We start from the raw sequence: 21,694 nt of genomic DNA on the forward strand, positions 1-21,694 counted from the left end.
CAAAAAAAAAAAAAAAAAAAAAAAGCAAGAATCTTTCTGTAAACTTTTCTTACAGTACTTACCAGTTACTGATTTTATGGACCTGAATGGTAACTTGAAAGAAAAGGAAAACTGGGGCTGGAGAGATGGCTCAGTGGATAAGAGCACTGACTGCTCTTGCAGAGGACCCAGGTTCGATTCCCAACACCCACATGATGGTTAACAACCATCTGTAGCTCCAATTCCAGGGGATCTGACACCTTCTTCTGACCTTCACAGGCATTGCATGACACGGGTACACTTACACACATGCAGGCAATATACTCATACACATAACATAAAAATAATAAAACATTTTTTAAAAAAGAAAAAAAGGAAAATATGTTTTTTTCAGTTTTTCTAAGTCAGAATGGTACTTGGAAGGCAAATGATTAAAAGTTACTTATTTCCCTTCATCTATAAAGAACTAAAATATGTAAACACATTCAGATTATTAATATCTGTAAGGTCAAGATTAGAAGTGTGTGTGTGTGTGTGTGTGTTTTGTTTTGTTTACCGAGACAGCGTTTCCCTGTATCCCTTGCTGGCCTGGAACTCACTATGTAGACTGTGCTGGCCTCATTCTTACAGAGATCCACCTATCTCTGCCTCTGTGTGCTGGGATTGAGCCCAAGATTAAAATTTTTATAGAGCTGTTTTATTACCAAGCCTCTCCTTATTTGTTCTTAGAGAGCAGTATTCCTTGATCCCTGTAGTGCTGGTGGCATTTCTGGGTCTCCTTTCTCACTGCAAAGTCCTTAAATATTGAATTCTGCCTGTTAGTGAATAGCCAGTGCTCAATTTGGTTTTTGTTTGTTTTGAGACAGAGTCTTACTCTGTAGCCCAGGCTAGCCTCAAACTCAGGATGATCCTCCTGCCTTAGTTTCTCATGTGCTACTATTACAGGCATGAGCTACTATACCTGACTCACTTCTTATGAAAAATATGCACGCAGAATCATAAGTGTGTACTTATAGCTACTACTCCTTGTCTGGTCATTTGTGGTATAGAATCCTGGTTACGTGACTGCTTAGGATCAATCCTGGTTTACCATTACTAGCGGTATCATCTTAGGCACATGCTGAACCTGCAGTAAACCACCTATGAATGCATCTGAATGCTAACTTACCAAGATACAGCTCTTTTTTATTCTTTTTAAAGCAAAATCTTAGTATCCTCCTGTCTGCATCCCAAAGCTAGGTAGGATTACAGGTACAGCATAGCCTTGTCTGGCTTTTACGTGGGTGCTGGGGATTTGAACTGAGGTCCTCATGCTTGCTCACTAAACCATCTATCTAGCCCTAGTTCTTTCTTTAAAGTCTTATTTTCAGGCTGGTAAGTTGGCTCAGAGGGTAAAGACTCACTGCCAAGCCTAATGACCTGAGTTGGATCCTCAAGACCTACATGGTGGAAGGAGAGAACTAACTCCTGGAAGTTGTCCTTTGAGTTCCACAAACCACGCGCACACACACACACACACACACACACACACACACACACACACACAAATATAATGTAATAAAAACATTTTAATTAATCCCAGCACTCGGGAGGTGGAGGCAGGCAGATCTCTGTGAGTTCAAGACCAGCCTGGTCTACAAATGAGTTCCAGGACAGTTGGGGCTACAGGGAGACCCTGTCTCAAAAAGACCAAAAAAAAAAAAAAAAAACATTTTAAATCTTATTCTACTGGCGAGATGGCTCGGAAGGTAAAGGTGCTTTTTGCCATACCAGCCCAATGAGTTCAATCCCTGGAACCCATGTAAAAATGGAATGAGAAAACCAATTCCACAAGGTTGTCCTCTGACCTTCATGCATGCACTATGGCACATGCATCCACACATATCATGCAAGTGTAACCCCCCACTCATACATACAGTAATAAATAGATCATTTTCTAAAAAATTTTATTTGAGGGCTGGTGAGACAACTCAGTAGTTAAGGTGCTTGCTATGCAAGTGTGAGGACTAGAGTTGGGTCTCCAGATGCCACATAATGTCAGGTGGTCATGGTGGCCTGCCTGTAATTCTAGTCTCTGAAAGTGGAGACAGGATTCCCCAGAGCAAGCTGGCTCCAAGATCAGCCATATTAGGAACTCTGGATTTGACTGAGAGAACTTACCTCAATGAATAAGGTGGAAGAGCCATAGAGGATAATTCCTGACATCAACCTTGGGCCTGCACATGCATGTTGCACACGTACCCATACATACATGTGTACCTCCGACACATGCAACCATGCATACACATACACATGAAAAATGGGAAAAAAGCCAAAAAAATCTTATTTGTAAAATGTTTTAAGATAAAAATGACTGTGTTTAGTCAATCCTTTTCATTACCCATTTTATAGATTGTGGATATCAGTTATGTGTTCAGAAACACAGAGATGAGATTTCTTCAGGAAGTACTGGCTGAGCCCCAAGGAACTGTCAAAGCCATATGTGTCCAGGAAGGAGCAGTAAGTGAAGCACAATTCTATATTTTCTCTAGAATAAATGTTTTGGAGGTAAATAGTTCAACACTGGCACTTGAACATTTGAGAAACAGCAACTCAATTTTATATAAAAAATGTGTGGGGGTGTGGTTTTTAAAATATTTTATGATTTTTATTTTATGTGTATGCATGTATTGCCTACATGTAGGTAAGTGCACCTGTGTCATATAATGCCCTCAGAGGACAGAAGAGGCCATTGGATCCCCTGGAACTGGAATTACAGACAGGTTGTTAGCTGCCATGTGGGTGCTGGGATTCGAACCCGGGTTTTCTGCAAGAACAGCCAGTGTTCTTAACCACTGAGCCATCTCTCCAGTCCAAAAATGTGTTGGGTTTTTTTGTTGTTGTTGTTGTTTTGGTCTTTTTGAGACAGGGTCTCCCTGTAGCCCCAGCTGTCCTGGAACTCCCTACGTAGACCATGCTGGCCTTGAACTCACAGAAATCTGCCTGTGTTTTTATAGGAAGCCTAATAGTGTTGCTGAAATTATTATATAAGTCAGATAACATTAAACACTGTTGGGGGGATTGTTGTTGTTTAGTTTTATGAGGCAGGATCTGGCCTTGAACTTGTAATCCTTTTACCTCAGTGTTAGTGTTAGTTTAGAATGCTGAGTTACAAGTGTGTGCCACCCAATTCTAAGATTACTATTTTATTTTTTTTATTTATTTTTGGTCTTTTTTTTTTTTTAAGCTTTTACAATTTTATTAGAATTTTAAAGAAAAAGAAGTCCTCAGGCAGGCGAGCTGGTAATCTTGGCAGCTGCCTTGAGGAGGTGAATGATAGGAAGAAAGACATGAGGCCATGCAGGTTTAGAGCCTGGAGGGAGGTCAGACATGTGGCTGACTGGCAGCCACATGACTGGGAGAAGGAAGCTTTAGAGAAAGTAAAGAGATGAAAAATGCTAGGGGCAGTCCAAAGCCTTAATAAAAGCATATTCAGTAAGAAAGGCATGAAGAAGAAAAAGGGAAATTAATGCTTCTCACAGACTACATGGCTGTAGCTAGTAAGTTCTGCCCCCCATAGGTGGGATTACAAGCAGGAATAGTTGCTATCTCATTAACACACCAGGTATTCCACCCATCTATTTAGCATAACCTGCCTATGACCAGATGATTGACAGGTTAAACTTACATAAAATGGAGGCTCAGGGTATTACATTCCCCACTGGCTCTGGGATATAAGTCAAATCTTTCACTTGTTTTGATTTTGAGGCTCATATTGGGTCCTCAGAACCCTAATTTTGATGGCATTTGAGCACCTCTTGATCTATCTGGTTATGCAATTTAGGAGACCTGGACCCATGGTAAAGGCTAGGAGGAATATTACCGGAGGCCCAGGAAAACTCAATTACACCTGAATTATTGGCATAAAAATGGCAAACCTCACCTAAGGCCATGTATGAGCCATCTTCCTTTAGGAGCAGTAGGTCAATTCCCCTTCTGTTCTGTAGCACCATTTAGCTAGGGAGTTAACCTGTCTCTCCAATTGCCCGATGGAGTCCTGTAGACATCTGATGGGTCTCTCTGTAGCCCCAGCTGGCCTAGAACTTGCTATATAGACAAAGCTGGCCTGGAACTCACTACGTAGACCAGGCTGGCCTCAAACTCACAGAGATCTTCCTGCCTCTGCTTCCCGAGTGCTGGGATTAAAGGCATGCACCACCAAACCCAGCAAAGATTACTGTTTTAAAAGAGTATGTTCAGCTGGGCATGGTGGCGCACGCCTTTAATCCCAGCTCTTGGGAGGCAGAGGCAGGCGGATCTCTGTGAGTTCAAGTCAAGGCCAGCCTGGTCTACATAGTGAGTTCCAGGACAGCTGGGTCTACAGGGAGACCCTGTCTCAAAAAGACCAAAAAAAAAAATAATAATGTGTTCAATTAGATACATAAGCATATGAATATATTCATAATGATGATTAAAAACTCAATCTCATTACTTTTATTCACTTTGTGTGTTCAGTGGAAAGAAGTTGGGTATCTATACTCTGGTCCAGACATAGCAAGTATGTTCAAGTAAGCTCAGCACAACACATTGCTTTTTTATTATTTTAATTGTTGTTTATTGATAATGTGTTCAATTAGATACATAAGCATATGAATATATTCATAATGATGATTAAAAACTCAATCTCATTACTTTTATTCACTTTGTGTGTTCAGTGGAAAGAAGTTGGGTATCTATACTCTGGTCCAGACATAGCAAGTATGTTCAAGTAAGCTCAGCACAACACATTGCTTTTTTATTATTTTAATTGTTGTTTATTGTGTGTGCTTGTTGAGGGGGAGCACACTTGTGGAGGTCAGAGGACAACTCTGTGGAGTTGGTTCTCTTCTTCCACCTTTACATGGGTTCCGGGGATCAAACTAACTTTACCCACTGAACCATCTCACTGGTCTCTGTTATTATTATTTGCCTCACTTCAAGTGTGTCTGTTCTTCCCTGGGTAGACATAAGAACTATAGAGGTACCATCACATTTTCACTGCTTTTATCTCGTGGGTATAACTAATGATAATCACAATGTCTTAGAAAAACATTCAGATAATTCAGAAAGCATAAGATATATTTAAAGAAAGCTGAAATAACCAAATTCTGAGTCCTCTTGATCTGAAAGTTGTTTTTCTTTCACAATTCAGTTGTAGAGATTCACCTTCATATTTATCCTGCACATTACATGTACAGTCTTCTGTACACACCTGTAATCACAGGTCATGACTGTCTCCATTGAGACTTGTGTGACTGGGAAACAGTTCTCACAAGCTACAGCAGGCCTCAAACATTTGTCATTTCACAGAAGAAATTAAACTTTTATTAAATTCCACTACTGTGACGGAATGACACAAAATGTTTGCATCTCATTTGCCAGTGTGAACATGCTTATGAAACTGAATGTAATACTGACGAGTTCACTTTGATTTTCTTTCATCAGAAGTATTTAAAAAGGCAAGACATTGAGTTCCTTAGAAAATTTGCAGCCGAACATTTTAATCAGGTAAGGAGTTAACTAGAGCAGTGTTTTGCTTCTGTTTTCCTTTGGGGGATTCTGCATTATTAACTAACAACTGCTTGAGCTCTTTGTTTTGCGAGTCATGTTATTTCAGCTTATACATCTGCTTTTCACCTATTTTTACTCTTAAGGCTTCAATTTAGACAATTGAATATACTTTCAATCACACTGTGAAAGTTCAAACATACTCTTTTTACATAAACCGGTCTCTTAATCTGCCAGGCATGATGGTGCACGCCTGAGGCAAAGGCAGGTGGATCTCTGTGAGATTGAGGCCAGCCTGGTCTACATAGCAAGTGCCAGGCCAGCTGGGGCCACAGGGTGACCCTGTCTCAAAAAGACCAAAAAAAAAAAAAGTCTTTTAACTAAATTTAACTAAAGCCGGGTGTGGTAGTACATGCCTTTAATCCCAGCACTTGGGAGGCAGAGGCAGGGGGATCTCTGTGAGTTTGAGGCCAGCCTGGGCTACATAGTGAGTTCCAGGACAGCTGGGGCTACAAGGAGACCCTGTCTCAAAAAGACAAAAAAAAAAAAAAAAAAAAAAAAAAAAAAAAAGTTAACTAAATAGAGCCCTCAGTGCTCAAGATTTAACACTAGCATGACAAGTGTAAAAGAGCCTGTGCTGGTTCTTCTTCCTGTTTCCTTTTGGAGGAGCAGGAGTCGGGAAATTCTCACATTGTCACTGGAAGTGTAAACTGCCTTGGCTGATTTGCAACCAGAGTCATGGCAGCCAAGCATGGTAGTGCACTCCTGTAATCCCAGCACCTAGGTGGAAGAAGGAAGATCAGGAGTTCAAGGTCAGCCTGGAATACTTGAGGCCCTGTCTCACAAAACAAAAACAGAAAAATAAAGATAAAATAGTTATGTTGCATCCTTTTTTTTTTTTTTTTTTTAAGTCTTTTTGAGACAGGAGCCCCTGTAGTCCCAGCTAGCCTGGAACTCACTATGTAGTAGACCAGCCTGGCCTTGAACTCACAGAACTACACTTGCCTCTGCCTGGGATTAAAGGCATGTGCAACCACACCCCACTTCCCTTAGTTTACTTTTAAAATGGGATCTCATGTAGCCAAAGCTGTTCCTGAACTCCTGATCCTCCCATCTCCTCCTTGAATCTTAGGTTTACAGGTGTATGCCCTCATACCCAGGTGTGTACCCTCATACCCAGATCTAGAGTTCCTTTTTAAATGGACTACCTACCTCATACATCAAGCTTAAAGAGGGATAAATATTTTTCAACAAAAAAGAAAGATAAGGGCAGGATGCTCTAGGAGGAAGATCATAAATTCAAGTTGTGTCTGAGCTATAGAGTGACTAAGGCCATTGGGTAATATAGTGAGACCCTGTCTCAAAATTTTAAAAAGAAAGACTAGGGATGTACTGCAGTGTTAGAGTACTTGCCTATCAAGTGTAAGGCCTTAGGTTCAATCTCAATATAGAAAGAGGGAGAAGGAGAGGGAGGAAGAGAAGGAAGGAAGGAAGGAAGGAAGGAAGGAAGGAAGGAAGGAAGGAAGGAAGGAAGGAAGGAAGGAAGGAAGGAAAAAGATTGGCTGACTTCCAAAAATGATTCAAAGCAAAATTAGAAAAATTAAGCAATATGAAAAACTTCATAGTTAAAGAACTCTTCTTTATTAAAATTTTATTCATTATTTTTATTTTATGTGTATGAGTGTATTGCTTGCATGTGTGTAGCACACTCGTGTTCTGCACAGCCCACAGAGGTTAGAAGAGGGCATCAGAGTCTCCTGGAACTGGAGTTATGGACCATTGTTAGCCGCCATGTGGGTGCTGGGAATCGAACCTGGGTCCTCTGCAAGAGCAGTCAGTGTTCTTAAATCACTGAGCCAATTCTCCAGCCCCTAAGGAACTCTTCTTTATGTCTCTTTTTCTCTATAGAAATGTTCTTTCAAACTGGGCACAGTGGCACATACCTAAATCCCAGCATCCCAGCATTCAGGAAGCTAAAACAGAAGAACCATGAGTTCAGGCCAACCTGGACTACATAGCAAGACCCTGTCTCAAAAACAAATAAATAAATAAATAAAATTCTAAACTGACAGTTACTGTGCTTTTTGCTTTTTGCTTTTTTGCTTTTGTTTTTTGAGACAGGGTCTCCCTGTAGCCCCAGCCTGGAACTCACTATGTAGACCAGGCTGGCCTTGAGTTTACAGAGATCTGCCTACCTCTACCTTCTGGGTGCTGGGATTAAAGGCGTGTGCCACCAGGCCTTGTTTTGGTTTTTTTTTTAAATATGGATATGAGTATATTGCTTGAATGTATGTCAGTGCATAATGCCCACGAAGGTCAGAAGAGGGCATTGGATTCCCTGGAGCTGGAGTTACAGATGGTTGTTAGCCACCGGGTGGTTACTGGGAATTGAACCTGGGTTCTTTGCAAGAACAGCCAGTGTTCTTTTTTGATTATTATTATTTTTATTTTGTGTGTATGAGTGTATTGCCTGCATGTATGTGAGTGCACCCATGTCGTGCAATGCCGTGGAAGTCAGAAGAGAGCTTCAGATTCCCCTGGAACTGGAGTTAAGGATGGTTCATAGCCCCCATGTGGGTGCTAGGAATCGAACCCAGGTCCTCTACAAGAGCAGTCAGTGCTCTTAACCCCTGAGCCATCTCTTCAGCCCCCAGCCACTGTTCTTAAACACTGAGCCATCTCTCGAGCCCCACTTTTTTTTTAACGTGAGGTTTTTCTGTATGTTGTCCAATGGATTCCTATGATCCTTCTGCCGTAACCTCCTAAGTAGCTGGGGTTACAGGTGCATATCCCCATCATGCCTGGTTCAGTAATGATGAAAGTGTTTCATATGTGCATTGTCTAATATAGTAACCCTTGCCCCTCTTCAGTCAGTCTTAATTTTTACTTATTTTTATTTATTTGTTTATGTAGAGACAAGGTCTCACTATGTAACCCTGGCTAACCTAGAACCTGCTATTGTAGACCAGGCTGGCCTCAATCTCACAGTGATCTACCTGCCTCTGCCTCCCAAGGTGTGCACCACCATGCCTGGCCTCCATCTCATTTTTTAAAAAATGTAAGTAAGCTTTTTTCTTTATCAAGGAAGTCTTACCTTTGTGCCTGAAAGCCAATAGAAACTGGAATTCACCATTTGCTAAATTTATAATGGAGGAGGAAAGATTGGAATTAGTCAGACTAATGGAGATCCAAGATGAAGACATGGTGCTGCTGACTGCTGGAGAGCACAAGAAAGCAGTAAGTAAAATTACCTCAGCACACACTGTATATGCTAAACGCTGCCTCTCTTTCCCATGCTAATGTACTTATTTAAAATTGACTGTTAATTTCATAAAGCAGGGCTGGTCTACATAAGTTGTTACATAAATGTCTTTCAGTACTTTATAATGCATTATATAAAAACCAGAGTCCCTGCCAGGCACAGTGGTGCATGCCTTTAGTCCCAGCACTTGGGAGGCAGAGGCAGGCAGATCTCTATGAGTTCAAGGCCAGCCTGGTCTACATAGTGAGTTCCAGGACAGCTGGGGCTACAGGGAGACCCTGTCTTTAAAAGATCTCTCCCTCTCTCTATACACACACACACACACACACACACACACACACACACACACACACACACACACACACACAAATCACTATTCTTCAGGATAGATAGAAGACTGGATGTAGCTTTAAGAATCTTCATAAAATATATAAAAATGTTAAAAATGGTGGCTCTACAATATAGTAATCCCAGCATTCAGGAGGCTGTGGCAGGAGGATCTTGAGTTCAAGGTCAGGCTGAGCTACATAGCTAAGACCTTGTCTCAATGAAGGGCTAGTGGGGAGGAAAGTGGAGGAGGGAGGAAGAAAACTGAGGTGTAGAAGTTAACAGTTTTCTTATAGTAAGACAGCCAGTAAGTAGAAAAGTCAGATTTCTTGTCCATTAGTTGGTTCCAAAATTCACATTTGTGGGTGTATGGTGTATGTGTGTGTATATACACATGTGTATGTGTGTGCTTGTCTCTACTTTATTTTTGAGACAGAGTCTCTCCCTAAACTTGGAGTTCACTGATTAGCTGCACTAGCTGGTCAATGAGCTCCAGGGATCTGCTTGTCTCTCTCCTCCCCCAGCACTGAGGTTACAGACACACCAGACTTTTACAAGGGTGCTAGGGATCCAAACTCAGATCTTCAGGTTTTCATGACAAGAACTTTACTGACTGAGCCTCCTCCCTACCCCCACCTAAAATTCACAGTCTTAACATCTGATTCATACCACCTCTAATAATAGCGAACATTTACTAAACATAAGTAAGTGCCAAGAAGTCATTGAATCCTCCCCATACCCTTCAAGAAGAGTGAAAAAATAATCAGAATAAGCCAGGCATGGTGGTACGTGCCTTAAATCCCATCAATCGGGAGGCAGAGGCAGGCAGATCTCTGTGAGTTGGAGGCCACTCTGGCCTCCATAGAGAATCCAGGCCAGCTGTGACTACAGGGAAACCCTGTCTCAAAAAAGACTAATTAATTAATTAATCAGAAAAAAAATGAAACAGCCATTCCTATACTTCATTGAGTTCTGTACTTTATGTACTTTGTCTCACTCAGTCTTTACAAATTTTCTATTGAGTACAGCAGTATGTACCTGTGGTCTGAGCTTCTCAGGAGGTTGAGGCAGGATTGTTTCAGTTGAGCAGTTTAAAGCCAGCCTGGGCAGCAAAGCAATACCCCATCTCAATAAATGAAATCAATCACCATAATGTGATAGTAGGTATTTTTATTCACATAGTTACCTGGAAAGGGATGCAGAGAAATTAGTAAATAGCCAAACAGGTTCAGACCCTGGTCTTTGAGGTTCTGGTGCCCATGTTCTCATCACTTTGGTATTAGATGTTCACCCAGTCAGCTCAGGCTCATCTAGCAGTCAGATCATCCTCAGAAACAAAGTATCTCATCTACTAACTGGCCAGTATTTTACCAGAGACTGACCCTCAGAACCTGGGTTGTGTCACCTCATACCTACTCTGGCAAGAAACTAACTCAATGATTGTGTCTTGTTTCCAGTGCTCTTTGTTGGGAAAGTTACGGCTGGAATGTGCAGACCTTTTGGAAATGAGAGGAATGATACTTCGTGACCCAGCACTGTTCTCTTTCCTTTGGGTGGTGGACTTCCCACTCTTCCTTCCTAAGGAAGAGAGTCCCACAGAGCTGGAGTCTGCACACCACCCATTTACAGCTCCTCACCCCAGCGACATTCACCTCCTCTACACTGAGCCTGAAAAGGTACCACATCCATCCTTCCAAATAAAAATGAAGTATGTGAATAAATACATAGAACTTCAGAGTTCACTCTGGAGAGAGATAGGACCACATCTGGAAATCCCAGGAAAAACTGTGAGCCAGCAGTTAATTATATTGTTTTAAGAAACTACAGGCTCTTCAGCCTATATGCCTGAAAGCCAGACATTTCTTTAACATGAAGGTTCCATGAATCTTGTAGGTTCGTGGCCAACACTATGACTTGGTTTTAAATGGCAGTGAGATAGGAGGTGGCTCTATCCGAATTCATGATGCAGAGCTACAGCGTTACATCCTGGCAACATTACTAAAGGTAAGAAATACTTTCTAATCTTGCCTTACTGTTTTACCCATGTGTTTGCCAGTCTTAAGATACATTTGTGCCAGGCGTGGTAGTGCACACCTTTAATCCCAGCACTTGGGAGGCAGAGGCAGGCGGATCTCTGTCAGTTCAAGGCCAGCCTGGTCTACATAGTGAGACCCTGTCTCAAAAAGACCAAAAAAAAAAAAAACAAAACAATGTTAGTTTTTTTCCACTTTAGTGTAAGACTTAAAGTAAATGATAGTAAAGCCGGGCGTGGTGGCACATGCCTTTAATCCCAGCACTGGGGAGGCAGAGGCAGGCGGCTCTCTGTGAGTTCAAGGCCAGCTTGGTCTACATAGTGAGACCCTGTCTCAAAAAGACCAAAAAAAAAAAAAAAAAAAAAAAAAAAAAAAAAAAGTAAATGATAGTGATAGTTGTGTCTTAGTGCTGTATACCAGGGACTGCTTAAATGCCGTCAGATGTGGTGGCTCATGTGTAATCTCAGCACATGGGAGACTGAGGTATGAGGATTGCTACAGCCAGATGTGGTGGCTCATGTATAATCTCAGCACATGGGAGACTGAGGTATGAGGATTGCTACAAGTTCCAGACCAGCCTGGGCTATGGTAAGACCCCCTCTCCCCGCCCAATAAAAGTTGTATATGCACTGATGTATTTCATCTTCACAGTTATCTATGAATAGATACTCTCATTCTCTCATTTTAAAGATGAGAAACTCAGGCAGGTTAACTTATGCAAAGTCACACAGCAGAGCCAGGTGTCATGACACAAGCCTGTAATCTCAGCTTTCACGAGGCTAAGGTAGGATTGCAAACTTGAGTCCATGTTGGGCTACCAAGACCCTGTCTCAGGTAACTAGAGCCAGGAATTAAAGGTTAGCTCTTGAGACCAAGCTCCTAATCTCCACAGTTTTAAAATGTCATTTCAAGAGACTGACAATGTTCAAGAAAGAAATAGACCTTTTTTGGTTTTATTTGGGGGTGGGGGGAAGTTGTTAAGAGCTCCCTATGTAGCTCACAATCCTCCTGCCTTCTCCTGAGTGCTGGAATTATAGGTGAGTGCCTTGTCTTATGCCACTAAGATTTAACCCCCTTAAATGTATGTGTTTAAGACATCTCCCAGGCGGGGCGTGGTGGCACATGCCTTTAGTCTCAGCCCTTGTGAGGTAGAGGCAGGTGGATCTCTGTGAGTTAAAGGCCTGGTCTACATAGTAAGTTTCAGGCCAGCTGGGGCTACAAGGACAGGGTCCTGTCTCAAAAAGACCCCCCCAAAAAAGACATCTCCCAATGAGTGTTTATTCCTAGTTGTCATGTTTTTTTTAATGAATAGATGCTCTGTGCTTTACTATCATTTATTATAAACTGTACTTTATTTTCCCTTTAATACTTAGTATGTGGCGGAGGAACTTCACTAACAATATATTTAAGTAGAATGTGTTTTCTATTTCAGGAAGATGTGAAATTGCTTTCCCATCTGCTTCAGGCATTAGATTATGGGGCACCCCCTCATGGAGGAATTGCCTTGGGTAAATGATTTGTTCTTTTGTATACTAAATTCCATTCTGTAGCACTTGGACTCTCAGTTTAAGGGGCAGGATTGGGAGGATTTGAGTCCAAGAGCTCTATGAGAAATCGTTTCCTTTTTCATTTCAGCAAGTTATTTGACAAGTGAGATTGAACCCAGAGCCTTTGCTTCTAAGCACACAGTGTTTATATTTCACCACCAGGTGTGGTGGTACATATCTATAATCCCAGCAGCTGGGAGGCTGAAACAGTAAGATGCCAGCCTGGGTTATTTGAGGCAGTCTCAAAAAAAAAATCAAATCAATAAGAATTCTCTATAGGGGACTGCTTGGTGGGGGGACTAGATATATAGGGGAGAATGAAAGGATAAGGGAGGAAGAAATAGTACATGCGTTCCCATATGTGGAATCTAAATTTAAATATCTGACATGAAAGCGGAACTAAATTGAAAAAAACAACTTGGGAAAGAAGGGGACCAGGGATAAGGGTAATGAGGGGTACAATTGAGCACAGTACAATGACAGACATAGGAAGATGTCATAACAAAATTTGTTTTGTTATACACTACAAAGGAAGGAATGGAGTATGGTGTTACACACCTGTAATCCTAGCATTTAGGAGGTGGAAGCAGAAGGATTAAGAGTTGGAAGCCAGCCTCGCTTACATACTGAGTTCAAGGCCAGGCTGGGCTCAGTAGTAGAGCACTTGCCTAGGATGTATGAAGCCAGTGCAAAAAAAGTTCTCCGACATCTTTAAAGAAAAGACGTTATCTTCAAATTGCTATATATTTCTCATCTGTTGACCTTATATTTTACTTACAGGGTTAGATAGACTAATATGCCTTGTCACTGGAGCTCCAACCATCAGAGATGTCATAGCCTTCCCCAAATCCTACCGAGGACATGATCTCATGAGCAATGCCCCAGATTCTGTCCTGCCTGAGGAGCTGAAGCCCTATCATATCCAGGTCTCCTGGCCAACAGACTCAGAAGAGGAAGAGGCCTTGAATCAGCCACACCTTCCAAAAAGTTGAGCTTTTGTCTTGTTTTGCCAAACCCAAATCCACATCTGCCACAGATCTTAGAATCAAGTCTTTGGTTGAAGTAATCCAGGGTACACTCATCACCACAGTATGAAAGAGGAGATATACAATTGTGATTTTTGCTAACATGTATCATTAGGACTTTCTGTGGTTGTGGAAGTTTCTTTTTGAGAATTAACAAAACAGCAAAAAAACCTTCACTGGAGTAATTCAGTGTCTTAGTGTTTTCCAATCATGTTTTTTAAGCCCAGCTAGGTTATTCACTTAGGATAGAGGAAATCAAGTCATACAGAAAAATGCTTGCTTCTGTAAACTGGCCAGTTAATGGAATGCTTCCATTCATCTAACCTCATCAAAAGAACCACATAAATTGGGCTTTATGGTGACATTTCAGCTGTCAACATAATATACTAAGCGTAAAAGAATACAAAAAAAAATTTTTTTGTTTAAATGAAAGTCACAAAATTCTATTCAGCATTTCACCTTAAGCAAAGTACTCTTGGCTTCCCTTCCTGTGTATGTAAAATGCAAACAGTACTTGCCCTGGCTGTCTCACAGGACTCTTGTTGCCAGAATCAGGAGATAAAATGTGTGGAAGAAATGTGAATGGAAATGCTTTGAGACCCTGTAAAGCAGGGCTGGAAATTCAGCTCAGTGGTGTAACACCTACAGTGTGCAATGCCCACTGAATTCAATACATAGCATCACACACACAAAAGGTCATGGCATAGTAGCAGTGCTCAGGAATTTGGGGCAGAATTAAAGGATGCAGATGTGTACCCAGTTGGTAGTGAATCCCTCCCCTTATCCTTTTTTTTTCCGTCTTTTTGAGACACAGCGTTTCTCTGTAGCTCCAGCTGACCTGGAACTCGCTGTGTAGACTAGACTAGCCTTGAACTCACAGAGATCTACCTGCCTTTTTTACCACCATACCCAGCTTTTAATTTTTTTTTAATATGTATTGCCTTCATGTATGTAAGAGCACCCATGTTGTGCAATGCCTGCAGAGGACAGAAGAGGGCATCAGATCCCCTGGAACTAGAGTTACAGACTAGCTGCCATGTGGGTGCTGGAATTCAAACCCAGGTCTTATGCCGGAACAGCCAGTGTTGTTTACCACTGAGCCTCCAGCCCTCTCACCCCATCTTTTTTTTTTAGGTTTTTGAGATAGGGTCTCCTTGCATCCCCAGCTGGCCTGGAACTCTATGTAGATCATGCTGGCCTTGATCTCAAAGAGATCCTCTACCTCCCAAGTACTGGGATTAAAAGCATGCATCACACCACCTTGTTCCTTTTATCTTCTGTACAGCTAAGAAAGTGGGATGCAGCACTTCCCTATGGAATGGAGGCAATTAAGAGACTATGAATCAAGTCTCAAAAAATAACAGACCATGGACCAGCAGATAGCTTAGTGGGTAAAGGCACTTGCCACCAAGCCAGATAATCTTGAATTTGATATCCAGAATTCACATAGTAGAATTGACAATTCAAGTTGTTCTCTGACACACAAATTTAACAAAACTTTATTATTTTTTTGTGTATGCATGAATTGCCTGCATGTAGGTAAGTACACCCATGTCGTGCTATGCCCGCGGAGGTCAGAAGAGGCTGTTGGATCCCCTGGGACTGGAGTTATGGACAGTTGTTAGCTGCCATGTGGGTGCTGGGATTTGAACCAGGTCTTCTGCAAGAACCAGTGTTCTTTAACCGCTGAGCCATCTCTCCCAGCCCCCAGACACACAAATGTTTTCTTAAAAATTTTAATTGTGGACTTAGGGATGGGGAGATAGCTCAGTTAGTAAAGTATCTGGCACATACTCATGAGGACCAGAGTTCAGAAGCACATTATCTATGGGAAAGCCACGTATGATGGGACACATTGGTAGTCCTAATGCTGGGGGACAGAGACATCCTCAAAGCTCCCTGGCTAACCAATCTGTGAGCTCTGGACTCAGTCTCAGTAAGGTGTTCAAGGAACACACCTAACATCAACCCATGGCATACACACATACCAAAATTACCTATCAAGTTGGTGATTTTCTTCAAAGTTTATGCTACAAATAAAAGCTAAAATTACAAAATGGGTGTAAAGCCTTAATTTAAAAGTACGTTTCTACATACCTTTTATTCTATAAAATGCAATTCCATGTCCATCAGGAATGTTAAACCTGATTGCAAAATACATCTAATACAGTTACGAACTAGTTTTAACCAAAGTGTCTTTCCTGAAAATTAGTGATATAGAACCCAAGATCCAGATAATTTCTGAGATAAGATCTCATTATGAAACTCAGGCTAGCCAGGCGTGGTGGCACACACCTTTAATCCCAGCACTCAGGAGGCAGAATCAGGTAGATCTCTGAGTTCGAGGCCAGCCTGGTCTACAGGGAGACCCTGTCTCAAACAAAACAAAACTTCAGGCTAGCCTCAACCACCCAAGCACTAAAATTAGGCTACAATGCTAAAGGCCCTACCTTATTGCCCATTAAGTCAATCTGGACATTCCAGAGACTTGGTCACTTTGTATTATTTACCTTGTCTTCATACCTGTCAAAATATTGCCTATTCTGGAGTTTCAGGGAATTGCTAGTATTAAGAGCCCTATTAGGATACTAAGCATTTTCTCTTGGCAGGAGACAGCTCAATGGTAGAGTGCTTACATATGCTATGCAAGGCCCTGGGCTCAATGAGCAGGCATTAAAATAAAACCACCTGCTGTAGAATTTTCAAGAAAGCTTTGTTCTATGAATAATTTGTCCTTGTTGGAAAGATGTGAATTCATGTGAATTCATTGGCAGTCTGTACTACTAGGCTGATTGAATGAAGCAATGTTATCTGTACAGATACTCTTTCCCAGAATACTCCTTGCTGATGTAAGGAATTGTTTTGGTGCAGGCCAGGTGGATGATCTTCCACCTCTGGAGTGCAAGGGATAGGTCTATTTTCATTGTGGTGCTGGGGACTGAACCCAGAACTTCATACATGCTAATAAAGTACCATCAGTACACCTCAAGGTAAACCTTTTGCTCAATCAAGTACACAGATGAGTGTTAACAATTTATATGCAGGCCATGCCAGTGTTCATTTTTCAAACTTCTGTATTTTAGATGTACATAATGGCACATGCCTTTAATCCCAGCAGTTAGCCAAATCATAAATTCATGGCCAGCCTCAACTATACCCAATGTGCTGTCAGCAAGAATGCCTCCCACCAAAAAAAAAAAAAAAAAAACCTCGGTTGTATGTACCTATAATCACAGTACTTGCAGACCAAGACAGAAATATCTTAAATTGAAGTTTTCCCGAGCTCCAAAGCTAAGATCCTACCTCTGCAGTATTGCAGCTGACACAGCACTGCCATCAAACTAGTAATCTATACACCATTGTTTTAGTATACCTGTAGCAATGGGCATTTCATAACTGTTACATCTGGTAACCCAAAAACTATTTCCAGTAATGTCTTTCCATCCATTTACCAATATTATGGTCAATTTTCACAGCCTGGGAACAGGTAAATTAATTTTTCTACTTTAGAATATTTTGGATTTAGTCACGTCTATTACCAAGGAAAGTTAAGTGAAAGAATATGGGATGCTCACCTAAGGATAACAGCATTAGTGTTTAGTATTTATTTTCCAGACTTTCCCAACACTACCACTGAGCAAAATAGCCCTCAACTTGAGTCTGTTACCCAAGGCCTTGAATTTAGTATTCCTGCCATGTCTTCTGAATGGTTACAGACTTGTACCACCAGATCAGTTTCTACCAAGTCTTTTAGTCAAAAGCTTGGTTCCAAAAATACATGCTCTTGGTCTTCTTGGCCTGCCCATACAAGCTATTAACTTGGCTGCAAACCAAGACAGGGTCCTCATTACAGGACACTGCTGCTGAACTCAACTCTATTTCAATTTCAGACAAGTGTTAGCACTTCAGTCCTAGTTAACCGTATACATATTCCCACTTAATATCCAAGGACTATTAATTTACCCTCACCATTTAGTGGTTTCGTCTCCTGACACCTCATTTGAAAAAAAAAAATGCTCACTAGTTTTGAGCCTCAACATCAGGAAATAAAACTTTCAGATGGTTTGAAGAAATTTATTTTAATTTTTATGATAGTCAAACAATCTTGTGTAGACATGTAGACTCTTCTATCCCAAAGTTTCCATCCAGCTGCCTGCAACAAAAAAAACTATTAGTCACATGTCTAGATCTTATCTTAAATTTTATGCATTTAATACAGAATATCAGATCTTTTACTGTCATCAAGTAATCAGTGAGAGAGTTCAAAGTAGGGTGAGATCATCATATATTCTTGAGTTGGCTCAGTGCCCATGGTGACATTTTTCACTCCTCACCTTTTAAAAAGCACATGGAGCATGTCCCCTGCTGCCATGGGAGTCCCTAAAAAGCCAAAATACATTGTTAATCACTAGATCACCAAAAATCATGCTACATGTTACAACGTAGTAACCTCAGAAACAAAATGGAACGGTTTTAAAGGTGATATCAGTTTATATCATTTGGCAGAATCATCACATCACTGGTTACAGTCCATATTGTATAAAATGTAGCAAAAGGGTGCCTTACCTTGAACTTTAAAGAAAAATAATCTACCTAAACAAAAAGAAAAGTTTCATTAAGTAAGGAAACCCCTTGCTATTTACCTTATAACTTATTAGGTGGTAAGGTTCTGAATAGTTATCACTGTAGCCTTGAACTCAAAAGCAATCATCTTGCCAGACTTCCATGTTGGGATTATAGGTATGAACCATACCTCAGAAACTTTGCATTTTTTCATATTCACTATAATAAAAATTGCCAGGTTTGGTAAACCAGTGGTAGAACACATGAGACACTAGGTTAAAAAAAAAATCACTAACACCACTTTCTACCTTGTAACTCTACAATCATGGTAGACAAAAGACTACTGCAGCCAGATACATCAGATAGGAGCGAAAGACTTTGATTGTTCATCAGTGTAAGTCTGCTGAACTATGTTATCATCACTGTATCGGCCTTTGGACCTGAGGGCAGGGGTGTACTAGTTGAGGTTAAGAGTGCTTACAAGCATAAGGCCCCGGGTTAGACTATTCCAAGCAGCAAAATCTGACTTGTAATTAGCATACCTTTTGTATAAAACTTGCAGGTGTATGTCCATTCAATCAAGCTGACTTGGTACCTGCAGAAATTCAGTTCAGTTGATCAATGGGTAATTTAAAGGTATATTCCTAAAAGTTCCCAACCACTGTTTCAGTCTAAGAATTAATCTTCAATCTCCTTCAGAGAGATTCCCATCTGTTTTAACTCTTATGTCATCACTAACAGCACGTTGTCCAAGTATTTAAGATCATAAAAAATGCTTACATTCCATTTAACAGGGCTCCACAATCTGGACCTGCAAAAATTTAAAACAATGTATTTATCTGAGCACTAGACAGCACAGACTATTTTAATACAGCAAATATTCTAAGTGGCTCTATCTCCTGGTTAATTCATGCAAAATCCTTAATTTAGAAGGACCCCACTTCATAATTAAAATGCCAAGAGTCCAAGAACTGCATTCTTACCCAAGTAAACCATCCAAGTGAAAGCATGCAACAAAGTAGCTAGAATTAAAAGAACAACTTATTAATAGATCAAACTTCATCCAGTTATCCTCAGTCGTTTATCACAGGGTTCTTCAGTGTTAAGTTTGTCTACATGCTCTTTTCAGGTCAGACATTTGATCAACATCATTATAAAAACCCTGTTCAGAGCACGCCCAAAGAAAATACAAAGCATTATTTATTAGCTAAAACATAAATATGAAATTCTAAGTTGGGGCATGTCCCTTTATTGGCCTTTCAGTGTTCAACCACATTTTCCCAACACTTACTAAAAAAGCTGGTCCAGTCAATTCAGACGCCACCTATAATTAAAGAGTACTTTTAGAATAGTCACAAAATAGACAAAATTCTTCCCACTAAAGCTAAACATGCCCATCATCAGATAGAGCTAATTAAGATCTTCATGTTCAGTCAGCATTTGCTTATCATCATGCAGGCTGCACTTACAAATGGTTTTAGGACATTTACATGACATTTAATGGATGGCAAGAGTGCTCATTATACAAAAAGAATGCATCCCTACCAAGCCATGCTTGCCCAGTTAACTCCATTTCCTCTGGTCACTTACCATTTCAACTTCTGGCTTCCTAGTGCAGCACCTACAAGATTGCAAATACAAATTTATTAAAAATTAGGTCAGTACCAGGATAATTTAAAAGTAACAGAAAAAAACCCAGATACATCAGACAAATGGTAATTCTCTCCATGATTTAGTCTGCTGAACTATGCAACCATCATTGTATCTGAATTTTCCCATATCCCAGGTAAAACCCTTGGCACTAGAAATTCTACAAAACTAAATAGAACTATTGTGACCAAAGATCCAGCGCCAATTTGTCTAGGGCTATGTTCAGTCCCTTTAATATGCTGGACTATGTCTGACCTCAACTTTGCTATCAAGTAAAGTCCCCTTCAACAGTTCCCTAGCTCCCTTAAAAAAAGCCAAGAATGCCACCGGACAGCATCTGAGATAATAGCACATTCCCTGCTTCTATCTGGCCCATTTGCAGTGTATTTTAAAATGCCCCTTATATGATTATTTGTTCTGTATCTACATATATTTTATAGCCATCAAAACTCAATATTTGGCCCATGAATATTCCCTAACAGTTTAAGCACTTTCAAATCCCTTCAAAATTTATAAGCAGCACATGCAAACAGATTCCTTACCAGCAATGGCTACACTGGTTTGTTCCACTGGTCCTGGGGAAAAAATAGAGCTGTATGTGAACTCAGGTGTAATATCTAAATTCCCCACGTCCTTTATCTGTGCGCCTCAGTTACAATATCGGTGGTTTGTAATTATCGTCATTCTTACGGTCAAGAGTAGCAAATAAAATGTCATCATTATGGCACTGTTCACTTTCATCTTAACGTCTCAAGGGGACGGTTCAATACCCACCTCCATTCGGTTCTCATCCATCTTTGGCCCATAACTAGAAAAGGAAAAAAAAAACAAACCGCAAAACTGTGAGAAAGTCCCCTTAGCTGAGTTTGCCAATTACATCCTCACGTAAAGCCTCAGAACAGTTTTTTCAGAAATCCCTTCTGTCCACTACTCTCAAACCATCACAGGCTAAATGTACACAACAGATATACAATTTCTCCCGATTCTTACCTGGATGTAAGATGCCAGTGAAAGCCACATCCCTGCAGTCCTCAGCAACACTCCTAACAAACATTAGGCAAGCTTTTAGTCCACTTATTTGTTTAAATATCAGAGGCTTGTATCAGTTTAATATTACAAGAGGCTGCCATTAAATGTTACATACGATCGTTGCATTCAACCAACCACTTAACCACGTGTACTTTCCAGACCTTTAAAGTGTTGAGATTTCGTGATCACTAACAAAGGACTTAGAGCCAGGCGTATCGTAGGTCACGCCTGTAACACCTCGCGGCTCCAATGTTCGAGACCAACCTATCTATCGTCACTACAGCGGGCCTAAGTCGGGTTACTCAGCATGCATCCTACGCCATCAGAGTCGTTGGCATTCATCAGCCATGTCAGATGTCCCTACCAACACAGGCTTCATCACTAGCGAGGATACAAGCTCCAAGTCATTTCCGTCGGTTTTCCAAAGTGGAGCACTATTTTCGGTCACGCGTCCACGCAGCGCCCACATCCGCGTCATGCCCGGCTTGCAGGCTTTGCAAAAACCCAGGAATGATCGAGGAATTCCCGCCAATTTACGGTACCAGAAACTGCCAAAGGTTCGAAGGCCTCAAGCAAACACCACCCTCCCACGAATACTACGTACCAGCTCTAACGTGCCTCACCGCCCCGAAAGACAGATATGGCGCCGGGAGTCTGCATATAAGAGTTTCCTGACGTCATGACGCACGGGCCTCCGCGGCGATCATCAAGCTCCGCCCCATCCCCTAGGCTCCGCCTCTAGCCCCACCTCTT

At 41.1% G+C, this 21,694-nt stretch overlaps 1 protein-coding gene, 1 long non-coding RNA gene and 10 other non-coding genes across 15 annotated transcripts in view; 1 reads left to right on the top strand and 11 right to left on the bottom strand.

Moving 5' to 3' along the window:
• The window catches only part of Dars2 (aspartyl-tRNA synthetase 2, mitochondrial), a 45,208-nt gene extending 31,392 nt beyond the window's left edge, over nucleotides 1-13,816 (top strand). The window contains exons 11-17 of the mRNA XM_008826088.3: nucleotides 2,371-2,478; nucleotides 5,443-5,505; nucleotides 8,590-8,742; nucleotides 10,552-10,770; nucleotides 10,988-11,098; nucleotides 12,560-12,635; nucleotides 13,455-13,816. Coding sequence (XP_008824310.1) covers nucleotides 2,371-2,478; nucleotides 5,443-5,505; nucleotides 8,590-8,742; nucleotides 10,552-10,770; nucleotides 10,988-11,098; nucleotides 12,560-12,635; nucleotides 13,455-13,666 — 942 coding nt within the window. The 3' untranslated portion in view covers nucleotides 13,667-13,816. The remainder of the gene's footprint in view (nucleotides 1-2,370; nucleotides 2,479-5,442; nucleotides 5,506-8,589; nucleotides 8,743-10,551; nucleotides 10,771-10,987; nucleotides 11,099-12,559; nucleotides 12,636-13,454) is intronic.
• A 3,941-nt stretch (nucleotides 13,817-17,757) lies between these two features.
• On the bottom strand, nucleotides 17,758-21,643 carry LOC103727974. Of its 4 annotated transcripts, none has more exons than XR_003848332.1 (12): nucleotides 21,546-21,643; nucleotides 20,903-20,955; nucleotides 20,687-20,720; nucleotides 20,455-20,487; nucleotides 19,853-19,883; nucleotides 19,554-19,586; nucleotides 19,246-19,284; nucleotides 19,043-19,073; nucleotides 18,805-18,857; nucleotides 18,266-18,288; nucleotides 18,034-18,079; nucleotides 17,758-17,852 (listed from the first exon to the last, which is right to left on the bottom strand). It is a non-coding gene; the product is annotated as an uncharacterized LOC103727974 (long non-coding RNA). The 4 variants fall into 4 exon arrangements; XR_606997.3 differs by having other exon boundaries at nucleotides 18,266-18,292; XR_003848333.1 differs by lacking the exon at nucleotides 18,266-18,288.
• Nucleotides 17,916-17,992, bottom strand: LOC115068976. Its single transcript, XR_003848335.1, has one exon. It is a non-coding gene; the product is annotated as a small nucleolar RNA SNORD81 (small nucleolar RNA).
• On the bottom strand, nucleotides 18,147-18,224 carry LOC115068978. The gene has a single exon (XR_003848337.1). It is a non-coding gene; the product is annotated as a small nucleolar RNA SNORD47 (small nucleolar RNA).
• Nucleotides 18,613-18,693, bottom strand: LOC115068982. The gene has a single exon (XR_003848341.1). It is a non-coding gene; the product is annotated as a small nucleolar RNA snR60/Z15/Z230/Z193/J17 (small nucleolar RNA).
• LOC115068977 lies at nucleotides 18,922-19,005 on the bottom strand. Its single transcript, XR_003848336.1, has one exon. It is a non-coding gene; the product is annotated as a small nucleolar RNA SNORD79 (small nucleolar RNA).
• Nucleotides 19,355-19,419, bottom strand: LOC115068989. Its single transcript, XR_003848346.1, has one exon. It is a non-coding gene; the product is annotated as a small nucleolar RNA SNORD78 (small nucleolar RNA).
• On the bottom strand, nucleotides 19,659-19,721 carry LOC115068980. The gene has a single exon (XR_003848339.1). It is a non-coding gene; the product is annotated as a small nucleolar RNA SNORD44 (small nucleolar RNA).
• On the bottom strand, nucleotides 19,960-20,027 carry LOC115068988. The gene has a single exon (XR_003848345.1). It is a non-coding gene; the product is annotated as a small nucleolar RNA SNORD77 (small nucleolar RNA).
• LOC115068975 lies at nucleotides 20,557-20,639 on the bottom strand. Its single transcript, XR_003848334.1, has one exon. It is a non-coding gene; the product is annotated as a small nucleolar RNA SNORD24 (small nucleolar RNA).
• Nucleotides 20,802-20,862, bottom strand: LOC115068990. Its single transcript, XR_003848347.1, has one exon. It is a non-coding gene; the product is annotated as a small nucleolar RNA SNORD75 (small nucleolar RNA).
• Nucleotides 21,255-21,334, bottom strand: LOC115068979. The gene has a single exon (XR_003848338.1). It is a non-coding gene; the product is annotated as a small nucleolar RNA SNORD74 (small nucleolar RNA).
• Nucleotides 21,644-21,694: the final 51 nt, after the last annotated feature.

Source organism: Nannospalax galili, unplaced genomic scaffold, assembly GCF_000622305.1.
Source record: "Nannospalax galili isolate Female #2095 unplaced genomic scaffold, S.galili_v1.0 scaffold429, whole genome shotgun sequence".
Classification (NCBI taxonomy): domain Eukaryota; kingdom Metazoa; phylum Chordata; class Mammalia; order Rodentia; family Spalacidae; genus Nannospalax; species Nannospalax galili.